At 35.7% G+C, this 12,529-nt stretch overlaps 1 protein-coding gene across 1 annotated transcript in view; it reads right to left on the bottom strand.

The window, feature by feature from the left end:
- Nucleotides 1-12,529, bottom strand: part of TBC1D19 (TBC1 domain family member 19) — a 117,546-nt gene that overhangs the window by 43,340 nt on the left and 61,677 nt on the right. The window contains exon 13 of the mRNA XM_036266080.1: nucleotides 11,851-11,913. Within this exon, the coding sequence (XP_036121973.1) occupies nucleotides 11,851-11,913 (63 nt within the window). The remainder of the gene's footprint in view (nucleotides 1-11,850; nucleotides 11,914-12,529) is intronic.

Genomic DNA, 12,529 nt, shown 5'->3' with positions numbered 1-12,529 from the left:
TTATACATCAGTTCTTACCTAATTTTGAAATTGTAACATTAATTCTCTTTCTTAAAAAGAACCCCCCAAACTGTATAATCTTTAGGTCCTTCAAATGTTGAATTTGCCTCTGGTGACTGGTAAAGTATGAGAAAAAACAGAGTCTGGTGTCTTGAAAGCCAAGTGAAGCAAGGGTACAACTCGGTCAAATTCTACTGAGAGGTCATTTAAGAGGAGGACTGAGCATTGGTCATTGGATTTAGTTACTGGTAACTAAATCAAATGTAGGACACCTTATACAATGTTCAGTACCTCGTTATTTTTTAACAATGTATTTTAGAGATCTTTCATGCCAGTATACATGAACATAGTGCTGCTTCATGAAGAGCCGCTTCACTGTAAGGGCTATATCATATTTCACTGTGAGTATATACATACTTTATTTAATAGGTTAGTCCTCTCAAAGTGAATAGTTGAATGATTTCCAGCTTTATGCTACTTCTGACAATGCCAAAATAGTGAGCCTTTTACTGTGTCATTTCACACATATACAAATATCTCTGTAGGACAGATACATAGAAATAGAATAACCCAGTCAAAGGGTACCTATATTGAAAATGTGATGAATACTTGGCTAGTCACATTATTTGTTACTTCTGTCCAGTATTTCTTTATGTTTATAGTGAAAAGGAGGCTACTGAGTAAGCTCAGTCTTTTATGTTGCTCAGTTCTTCATTTCCCATTACATATTCTAAACGATTATTGCTCATAAGTAAAAGCATAAATTATTTTAATATTTTATTGGGTAAAGAAGCATTTAACTGAATTATCTCATTAGTTCTAATGGTTTTCAGTTCATTCCCTTGAAATTTAATATATCTATATTTGAGAATAATTTTATATGCTTTCTAATATCTATAACTCTAATTTATTTTTTCTTATCTTATTCATTAGCAAGAAATTCCAAAATGACTCATGTTCTTTCCTTGCTTCAGTGGGAATATCTGCAGTATTCCTATATTAAGTTACATTAAGATAGCAAATATTGGTTTTATATAATATTATTTATATATCAAGACAATATACTTCCATTCTAGTGTATATAGTTAAAAAAAAAAAAAAAGGGATGTTAGGTTGCATAACAATGTGAATAGACTCAGCACTACTAAACTGTAAACTTAGAAATGGTTAAGATGGTAAATTTTAAAGTGTTTTTTACCATAGTTTTAAAAAATAGGTGCTATTAAATATAGTCTCAAATATGTTTTGGGCATCTATTGATATAATCATATCATTTTTAAATTGAGATATAATTGACATATTATTTTTCAAGTATACATCATAATGATTTGATACTTGTATATAGAGTGAGATGATAATAATGGTATTTTTATTTTTAGACCTATAAATGTACTGAATATTTGCCAATAATTTAGTAAAGTCATTAGGTTCTAAAATATTCTAAATCTATAAAATGTTGTCAGACCAGTAAATACTATTAATCTCTTCTCTTGGCAAACCTCCCTGTATCACCATGGTAGGTAGAATAATGGTCCCCCCAACCCCCGCCCCACCAAGATACCCACATCGGAATCCCTGGAACCTGTGGACATTGTACCTTACATGACAAAAGGAATTTTGCAGAGATGAATAAATTGAAGTTAATCAGTTCAGGAGACTATCCTGGATTTTTTGCTAGGCCCTTTATCAATAAAACAGGCAACGGGGTCAGAGTCAGGAGAGATTTGAAGATGCTGCCTGCTGGCTTAAAAGATGGAAGAAGGGGCTTCGAGCCGAAAATGCAGGCATACTTCAGAAGCTGAAAAGGCGAAAGAACGAATTCTTCTCCAGGGCCTCCAGAAGGAACATGGCCCTGACCACCCCTGGATTTAGCCCAGTGAAACTCATTTCAGACTTCTGATCTTCAGAACGATAAAAGATTATATTTGTTTTGTGGTAATTTGTTGTAGCAGCAATAATAAACTAATACAATTTGCCCAGCAGGTGTGGCTCGATGGCTGAGTGTTAACCCATGCACCAAGAGGTCACTGGTTTGATTCCCAGCCAGGGCACATGCCCAGGTTGTGGGCCAAATCCACAGTGCAGGGCATGCAGGAGGTGGCCAATCAATGTTCTTTCTCATTGATGTTTCTATCTCTCTCTCCCTCTCCCTTCCTCTCTCTCTAAAAAATAAAAATAAAAAACAAACTAATACAATTAATACAACTAATAAAACTAATACAATAATAAGCTAACACAATTAAAGTAAAATAATGCAAAAGGAAAATTTACTTACAAATGTCTTTTTTACCATTGCCTAGAGAGAAAAAAATTCTAAAGAAATGTTTGTATTGACTTTCCTTTAGCAGGCTGGTGAGAACACAGTAATGTTAGAAGGAGCTCTGTGCTTAAATATATCCCACTGGAGTCCCTCTTGCCCCAGAGAAGACAAGACATCTGAGACTGCTCTAGAGAGAATATTGGTGACTGTAAGGTGATAATGCCAGAGGGGGTATGTTAGACATTATATATTGGAATATAAGCAAAGAGCTGCCAACTCTTATGAAGATGACAATTTCAATCAAATTAACTAGAAAATTTAACTTTGATTACTTACTAATTAAGCAAAAATTAAACTTCATGAGGATGAGGTTATACATGGCAATGATTTACTTTATTTAGAAGGGCAGTAAGAAACTGGATATGTAAGTCTAAACTACGGTTTCCATAGCAGAATCATATCTAAATTGTCTACATATAGCTGCAAAAGATTTACTTGGGGCTATGGCTTTCTTTAGTCTCTTGAATATATATTTATGATGAATGTTCCTGAGAAATAAGTTATTTGTGTGATAAAGAGCACTTAAGAAAGAATGGATACCAACTGGAGAGTCACTTTAATTTACAACTATTACACAGGTTTTTCATTTGTAGTGCTCTTGTATTTTTATCCAAATTAATCTGGAAAAATTTTCAAGGATGACTTGTTGAAACACAGCCATAATTCAAATTTTCATAAATTAAAGGGTAATATGGCTTATGGGGCTTTGAAATTGAACAGACCTGGCCTGGTCTTGGTAGCTGTATGAGCTTGGGCTCTGAGCCTCTGCTTCTTCATCTGTAAAATGGGAATAAAGTTACCTTACAGGGTGTTGTAAGAATTAGTTATAAAGTAAACAGTGTCCAGAGCAGTTCCCAGCACCTAATAAGCTCTCCATAAACACATGACAAAGATAATGCTGTTAACCTCACTTGCAATGATTGGAGAATTCTGGGAGAAAATAAAAAGAAGGCATTTTTTCTGTTCCAGTTTCATGCTTAGGCATGGGCTCTCATATCTTTTTCTTATCACATTTTTATCAAGAAAAATACACTTGTAAAATCTTTCTGTTTTCTGTGCCCCTGACTTCCAACCTATATACCCTTCACGTGTCATTCCTGATTCTTCCATCTTTCTCAACCTGCATACTTATCCAGTCACCAAAATCCCCCTGGTTCTACCTTTAATAGCTCCTTCCTTCCAATAAGTATTTACTGAACACTTACTATGTGGTAGCAGCTGTTCTAGGAACTAAAAATACAGCTGTGAGCAACAACAACAAAAAAAACCCTTCCAAATCCCTATCTTCATAGTGATTATGTTCTTATGAAGGGATACAGGGGAAAAAAGCAAACTATATTACATGTTGTTATCTGGTGTTAAGTGCTATGGAGAAAAATAATGCAGACAAAAGAGATCATGCACACACAATGCACATGTATATGCTGTATTGGGAGAAGTTTGCTATCAATTAGGGAACTGAAAGTGGTCAGGAAATCAGCTTAGGATAATGAGATTTGGGGCAGAAGAACAGCTCCCTGGGAGCAGACAGGCAATCCTGGAGTCAAAGGGAGAGGTCCACAAAGAGACAGAAAAATGAGAATTGTCAGTGTATAGATGCATTTAGAGCCATGAGAATGGATGAGATCACTAAGGGTACGGACATAAAAATACAAGAGGTCCAAGACTTATCCTTGGGGTATTCCAACGTAGGACAGGGAGGTGAGAGGAACCAGTAAAGGTGAATGTGAATGAGAAGGAAACCAGAAATCACTGGAAGCCAAGTGAAGAAATCAAGGAGAGGGCATGATTACCTGAACGACCAAATAGACAACGTGAGATCAGAAGTGGGAGTGGACTGCAGTGTTCAATAATATGAAGTCACTCATGACCTTTGGTAGACCAGCTGAAATAATAAATGTCTGTTTAAGGAGGGCACGAGAGAGTATAAGAGGATGGGAATTAGAATATCTACAGATTTTTTTTTTTGTACATGACCCTAGCAGGAACCGAACCCAGGACTCTCTGGTCCAAAGGCTAATGCTCCAACCACTGAGCCAAACCGGCCAGGGCTCTACAGATGTTTTTAAAAAGGAGTTTTACTGAATAAGGAAACAGGAATGAGGCAGCAGCTGGAAAAGATGGAAGATCAAGAAAACTTTGTTTCAATTTACTTTGCTCTGATTTTCAGATGCGAGGAGTGACTGCATGTTTGTGTGGGAGGAGTAATGCGAGAGGTGGGGAGTGACGGTGAGAATACTCCAGCTGTGCTCTAACGAGAGTGCAGAGAGAGAGGGCCTGAATCTCTCTGGTTCTAATAAGGTATTATTTTCCCTCTTATTCTAAGCAATTATACATCAGTTCTTTCCTGGTTTTGAATCTGTAACATTATATTCTCTTTCTTAAAGAAAACCCCCCAAATTGTATAAGCTTTAGGTCCCCCAAATGTTGAATTTGCCTCTGGAGATGAGTTTTAGTGTCCAAAGGCAGGGACTAGCTTTCTCATAAATAAAAGCAAGGACAGCTTATCCACACAACAGGGAAAGCTGGGTACTTGGGTGCAGACGCAGGTAGGTGGAGTATACACGATGGTGGGGTATGTGGGGGTTCTCTGTTGAGAGCTTTTATTTATTTACTTATTTTCAGAAAAAGGACTCAAAGTCATTAGCTGAGAGAAGAGATGAAAGCTGGAAGAGAGAGGAGATGCTAAAAGTCATCTCTAGGAGAATGAGAGAAAGATTGGACTAGGAAATGAAATAGAATTGCAGGGCAGAATTAAGAACTCTTGAGTAAGTGGTCACAAATTTCGAGTAAAACTAGTTATTGTGGTTGCATGTTTTTCTCCAGTTACTTGCAAATGCATGCTGCAGCCACAGAATTAATGGAGATTAAGGTTTTGTCAAGTAATTACTACTAGAAAATGGGAGAAGAGCAAGGAATTTGAACATGTATTTAAGGGGAAGTGATCTAATGACAGACCATGTTACTGACATGTCCTTCACATTTGTTCTCTCTTATTCATTCACACAGACCTTGCGCTCTACCATGTGCTCATTAATGCTGATCCGAACTGCTGGTTGATTGTCACGCTAAGCTAACCTCTTCTCACCAGTCACAGCATGCATATGGATCATGTCTGTTTATGTTTTTCCCATTCTCTTTCTAATTCCTTGCCTTTAAGAGTCAGACATTTCTTATAACATCTCTATTCCGAAGTCACCACAAAACTGAACTATTCCCAGAATTTATTTCCCCTTTAACTGTGTTTGTATGGAGCTCTTGGAACAATTATCAAGTTATAGCTATGTATTTGCCTTTCCCCTCATTTTCCACTGAAATGTGAGCTTAATAAGCATCTTCTAATGCAGCACCAAATACAGTGCCTGTATCAAAACAGACACTCGCTAATTGGACTAAATGGATACATGAATAGAGAATGTCTGATTGCACCTGGGTCTTTCCTAAACTCCATTCACTGGCATTAAAATATCTGTAACTATGGCATCCTCTAATCTGTCAGTGCTGCTATTCAGCATATGTTACATAAATAAGCATATGACAGAGGATTTGTCACACGTCTTCCCATTACTGTATAGGAATTCTTCCCTATCAATATTTTATACACTTTGGACAAAAAGTTAACTTGTAGGTTGTCATGATGCCATTAAGTACTGGAACCCAAAAATAATATTCACCCTACCCAATTTACTTCCATGGAATAAGGAGTGTCCTCTGTTTGAACATATTTTAAAACTCTCACATAATTTAAAACTACCAATACCAGTAAGTATTCTTAAGAATTCCATGCAAAATAAAAACTAACTAAACTTTGGAATGATAAAAAGTTGACTTATTACTCAAAACATTATTTCTAGAATGTTCAATGTTGTTGCCCATAAAGTTCAGGTAACAACCATGAGTCATTCAGGAGCAATGCCTGTGAATCCTTGCAGCACAGGCCCAGATCTTCCTTAACAAGGAGTGCTGAGCTTTTCTCCTCTACATACAGACACAGCAATGCCACATGCCATCTACTTGTGTAGTCTAGTCACAAACCCAATAAATGGGTTAGACCCAGAACATGGCCAGAAGCATTAAATTCACTCCATTAGCACCCATTATTTTCCCACAGAATAGTTATGTTGCTAGGCAGCTCTGCCAAAGGAAAGCCAGTAATTAATGATTAAAAAAAAAAAGAAAAAGGCTTTCATTTGCCTTTTGACACACACACACACACACACACACACGAATAATTTTTCCCCAGAGACAAATCGAAACTCAACTTCTGATATTGTTTTTAATGTGTACAATTACATTTTTAATCATTTAAAATAAACTTTTAGTAATTCTGATGAATCACTAAAAGGTATGATCATGAAGAGTGTTTTCTTAGTAACTATCCACATGAAGAAAATTTAATTCTGCACAATTCCCAGAGACAGAGCTTAGATGTTATAATTATCCTCTTATTTATGTTATAGGGATAAAGATCCACATTAAAGCTTTTTAGTATCATTTCCAAGTACTAAAAGCAGCAGAGGCCATGAGGTCTATGACTGAAAAAATTATATAAAATTTAAAATTAATAAAATTTAGATTAAAATATTGATAAAAATGGAAAATAGGTTAAAGCACACTCCTATAGTATTTATTGTCTGTGATATTAATTAATTTAATATACAATGCTTTACACAAGTACTTTAAAACCATTTTAAAACATTTTTAATGTTCATATCTTGTCTCCTTAGCTAGACTGTAAGCCCATAAAACGTGGTATCATTTACAAAAATATAAGGATCAGTAAATATTTACTGATGATCGCCCTGGTTGGTTTGGCTCAGCGGCCTGCGGTACAGAAAGACCCGGGTTTGGTTCCCGCTAAGGGCACGTACCTCAGTTGCAGTTTGTCCCCGGCCCTGGTTGGTCGTGTGGGTGGCAGCCACTCGATGTGTCCCTTCACACTGATGTTTCTCTCTCTCTCTCTTCCTCTCTCTCCCTCCCGCTCTATCTGAACAAAAAATGGAAAAATGTCCTCGGGTGAGGATAAAAAAGAAAAAAAAGAAAAAAATATTTACTGATGATCATTCTGCCATTTTTTAGAAAATTCATCCATTGTTTGCAAATAATTCCATTTGTCAGACTTAGTCCATGTAAGTTTTGCAAGTTAATGTGGGATAGGCAAAGATGAATATACCCTCATTATGGCACCATTTGGAGAAACTGTTACTGCTCTAATTTAACATGATACCCTTACTGACCGTCTTAACCAAATGAGGCAGAATTTTTTTACCTGGCAGTTCCCTTTTACCACCACCAAAAAGTTTTTGTAGTTGTAACTTAACATGGACAATCTTCTTAAAATTTGGACAATCTCTCCAATTACCAAAGGAGGAAAAATTGTCAAATTTACACTTTCTTCATTCATACACCAAAGCAGAATAGTCAACACACTATAAATCATGCCATTATTGGCCTTTGGTTGATTCTATAATTTATGTATTCATATGCTTAGTGTCATAACAGTTTCATGGTTCAGGATTAAAACAGCATAGAAAGAACCAAAAAATTTATTTATTTTTTATCCTCACCCAAGGACATTTTTGCATTTATCTTCAGATAGAGCAGGAGGGAGAGAGGGCGGAAGAGAGAGAGAGAGAAACACTGATGTGACACATCAACTGGTTGCCACCCACACGACCCTAACCGGGGCCGGGGACAAACTGCAACCTCGGTACATGCCCTTAGCGGGAACTGAACCCGGGACTCTCCGGTCTGCAGGCCGATGCTCCAACCTCTGAGCCAAACCGGCCAGGGCACGGACCAAAAAATTTAACAAGCTACTTACATCTTTGCCAAGTAGTAGACACTTAGTTAATTTGGTTTTGTTTCTTTTATATGTTTAATGTTGTATAACATTAACTGATCTGCTTCCCTTAGGAGTCAATTCATAAAAAGGATCCATCACTTCTAGAACTAAACTGGAACTGGAGAAAATCTAGAGCCCTGTGCAATGACACAGTAAAACCTTAGTCAGCCAATAATTACTAACATCAATCCTTCAGGTAAAAGAAGAAAACCTCCTTCTCAAAAATAAAACCCTATCAATAAAAAAGTATATGATGTTAAGATAAATTTTTATTCAGGATCTACAGCATGCTACACAATGGAATTAACATTGAGAACCAAAACACTTATGAAATTTATATAGGAGAAACAATTATAAAATAAATATTATAAATAAAAAGTATAAAAATCATTATATAGTACTTTAAAAGCACATTTTAGATGGCTACAACCTTGTGTGTTTGTTGAGAATTAGGAAGTAGGTCAGAAAAGGTGTATATGTGTAAGTGACATTTCAGCTGGGAGCTAAAGAAAAAATAGGAATTTACTAGGAGAAGAGGGGAGAGTAAGTATTTTACGCCAAAGGAACTGCATGTGTGATGGCCCTGAGGGAGGAGAGAGCATAGTGAACTTAAGGAGCAAAAGATCAGAGTGACTGAAATATACAGTGCCAGAGGTGAGGGATGAGGCTGGGAGGTGGGCCAGGTCACGCATTATCTTGTCAGCTCCATGAAGGATTTTGGTCTTTCTGGTTTAATCATACAAGTGACATGAATTGACTGGTATTTTTAAAAGACCACTCTGACAATCAGGCAAGAAAAAGAAATAAAAGGCATTCAAATAGGAAAGAAAGAAAGAAACTGTCTTTATTTGCAGATGATATAATCTTTTATAAAGGAAATCCTAAAAACTCCACCAAAAACCTGCTAGAACTAATCAATGAGTTCAGCAAAGTTGCAGGATATAAAATCAATATACAAAAAAAAGTTGTGTTTCTCTATATCAACAACAAAACATCTGATAAGTTAAACAGTTCCATTCACAACTGCATCAAAAACAAAATATTAATAAATTTAGCCAAGGAGCTGAAAGGCCTATATACTAAAAACGATCAGACTTTGATGAACATAAACTTAAGACACAAATTAGAAGATATCCTATATTCATGAATCAGAAGAATTGACATTGTTATACTATTACTCAAAGACATTCATAGACTCAATGCAATCTCTATAAAAATTCCCATGACATTTTTCACAGACATAGAAAAACCAATCCTAAAATTTGTATAGAGCCATATAAAACAAAAACCAAACAGACAAAATAATCTTGAGAAAAAAAAGAACAAAGTGCAAGGTATCACACTTCCTGATTTTATTTATTTATTTTTTTTATCCTCACCCAAGGATATTTTTCCATTTTTTGTACAGATAGAATGGGAGGGAGAGAGTGGAAGGGAGAGAGAGTGAGAAACATCGACGTGAAGGGACACATCGAGTGGCTGCCACCCGCACGACCAACCAGGGCCGGGGACAAACTGCAACCGAAGTACGTGCCCTTAGTGGGAACTGAACCCGGGTCTCTCTGGACCGCAGGCCGACGCTCTAACTGCTGAGCCAAACTGGCCAGGGCACACTTCCTGATTATAAACTATACCACAAAGATACAGTGATCAAAATAGTATGGTACTGGCATTAAAAACAGATACAGAGAACAATGGAAGAGAATCAAGAGACCAGAAATAAACCCCCACATATATCGTCAACTAATATTTGACAAGAGAACCAACAATACTCAATGGAGAAAGAATAGTATATTTACTAAATGATGTTGGGAAAACATTGGATCCCTATCTTACACCATTAACAAAAACAAACTTGAAATGGATAAAAGACTTAAATTTAAGACCTGAAACCACAAAATTCCTAGAAGAAAACATAAATAAAAAGCATCTCGACACCGATCTTGGTAGAGATTTCCTAGCTATGACACCAAAAGCATAAAGAACAAAAGCAAAAGTGGTACTACATCAAACTAAAAGCTTCTACACAACAAAGTAAACTATCAACAAGATGAAAAGGCAACCTACAGAATGGAAGACAATATTTGCAAATCATATATCTGATAAAGGGATTAATATCCAAAATATATAAAGAACTCATACAACTCAATAGCAAGGAACAAACAATCTGAATTTTAAATTGGCATAGGAACTGGATAGACAGTTTTCCAAATAAGATATACAAACAGCCAACAGGTACATGAAAAGATACTCAAAATCACTAATCATCAGGGAAATATAAATCAAAACCACAATATGTTATCACCTCATACTTGTTAGAATGGCTATCATAAAAGAAGACAAGAGATAAGTGTCTGCAAGGGCGTGGAGAAAAGGGAAACCTAGTGCACTGTTGGTGGGAATGCAAATTGATACAACCACCATCGGTAGGAAGGATACTCAAATATCAAAAACTAAACTACCATATGATCCAGCAACCCCTTTTCTGAGCATATATCCAAAGGAATTGAAATCAGAAAGTTGTAGTGATTCCTGTACTTTCGTGTTCATTACAGCATTATTCAATAGCCAAGATATGGAAACAACCTAAGTGTACATCAGTGAATGAATGAACAAAGAAGATGTGGTATATAAATACAATGGAATATTATTCAGCCACAAGAAAAAAGAAAATTCTCCCATTTGCAACAACTTGAATAAATCTTGAGGGCATTATACTAAGTTAAATAAGTCAGATAAAGACTAATACTATATGATATCACTTATGTATGGAATCTAAGAAGAAGCCAAAATCAGAGAGACAGAAAGCAGAATGATGGTTACCAGGGATTGCAGGGTGGGGAAAATGAGGAGACCTTGGTCAAAGGGTACAAAGTTATAAGATTATAAATTATAAGATTAACAAATTCTGGAGATATAATATATAGCATGATGATTATAGCTATAACACTGTATTATATACTTGAGTGTTGCTTAAAGAGATCTTAAATGCTCTCGCTACAAAAAAGAAGTGGTAATTATATGACAGACTGGAGGTTTAGCTAATGCTATGGTAAGAACCATTTTGTAATACATAATGTATCTAATCAACATTTTGTTCCCCTTAAGCTTATACAATGTTATATGTCAATTATACCTCAATAAAGTTGGGAGGGGGAAAGAATTTTCCTTCAGCAACTAATTGCCTATCCTAGAAAACAATCTGTACAGAAAAAACAAGTGATATAGGATATTGCTTGATGCTTTCCTTTATTTATCAATTTTTAGACTAATAAGTGGATGCTCTAGCAAGTTCCAAAAGTGACAAATGAGATTTTATAAAAGATATAATTAATTGACTGTGGATTTTAATGTAGTTGATATGCATGGGGCCAGTCGTTATACTTGTTGATGCTTTCACATCTTTGGCCAGGGAAACCTGTTTCAGTTTCTACTGCTTTATAACAAAGCACCCTAAAGTGTAACTGGTTAAAATAACACACAAACAAAAAAAGACTACTCTGACTTTAGTGTGCAAAATCTTGTTCTCCCACCTAATCCCACATAAGAACAAGAGTTAACCTTATCCCAAACTTAAAACATTTAATTTGAAAAAAATAAAAATAAACATGCTTGGATTTCAGTAGAATTCCCAAAGTATCTGAGTTAGAGAACTTAAAACAAGAACATTATATTTTCAACTTACCTGATATAAATAATCTTCAAATACAAAATAATAATCATCATTGCTTGCTGTCAATTTCACATCCTATAATTAAAAGTAGAAACTATGAAAACAACCTCAATAAATATGTCTGTAGTATTAAGACATAAATGCAGTATCTAGAAAGAATACTAAAATGATTTTAACTACTTTATGTATGATTATAAACTTCTCCATTAAATTTTATCACTGCTCTAAATTTACCTAATATAGTATGTGACATTACTTGACATCAAATTGCTAACACTTTTTTAGGTTTCATTGCTAATTCCTTAGTATTTATTTCAATTCTATGTCCTGTTAACTTAATATTTAGGTATCTTAAAAGTTGGAAAAACAGATGCGATCACAACACTCAGAATCAACCATACCATTCTGGCCCCAAATGACTGTTCCAATCTCATCCTCCACTGTTCGGGTCCACATTCTTGCCATACCCTCAAAATATCCAAAACCTGTAATGCCTTTGTAATTATTCATTTGCAATGCAGCACTTATTACCAAACAAACAAATAAGACAATGTTTATGTTTAAGAAGTACATAATCTCATCAGCAGGAAAACATACACAGTAGAAATATGGGAACAGCTTGGCTGGTGTGGCTCACTGGTTGAGCATCAACCCATGCATGAAGAGGTCACCAGTTCGATTCCTGGTCAGG

This window comes from Molossus molossus, unplaced genomic scaffold (assembly GCF_014108415.1).
Source record: "Molossus molossus isolate mMolMol1 unplaced genomic scaffold, mMolMol1.p scaffold_m16_p_1, whole genome shotgun sequence".
In the NCBI taxonomy this organism is placed as follows: Eukaryota; Metazoa; Chordata; class Mammalia; order Chiroptera; family Molossidae; genus Molossus; species Molossus molossus.
Note: the sequence above shows the minus strand (reverse complement) of the source record. Positions and strands in the feature narration are given on the sequence as shown.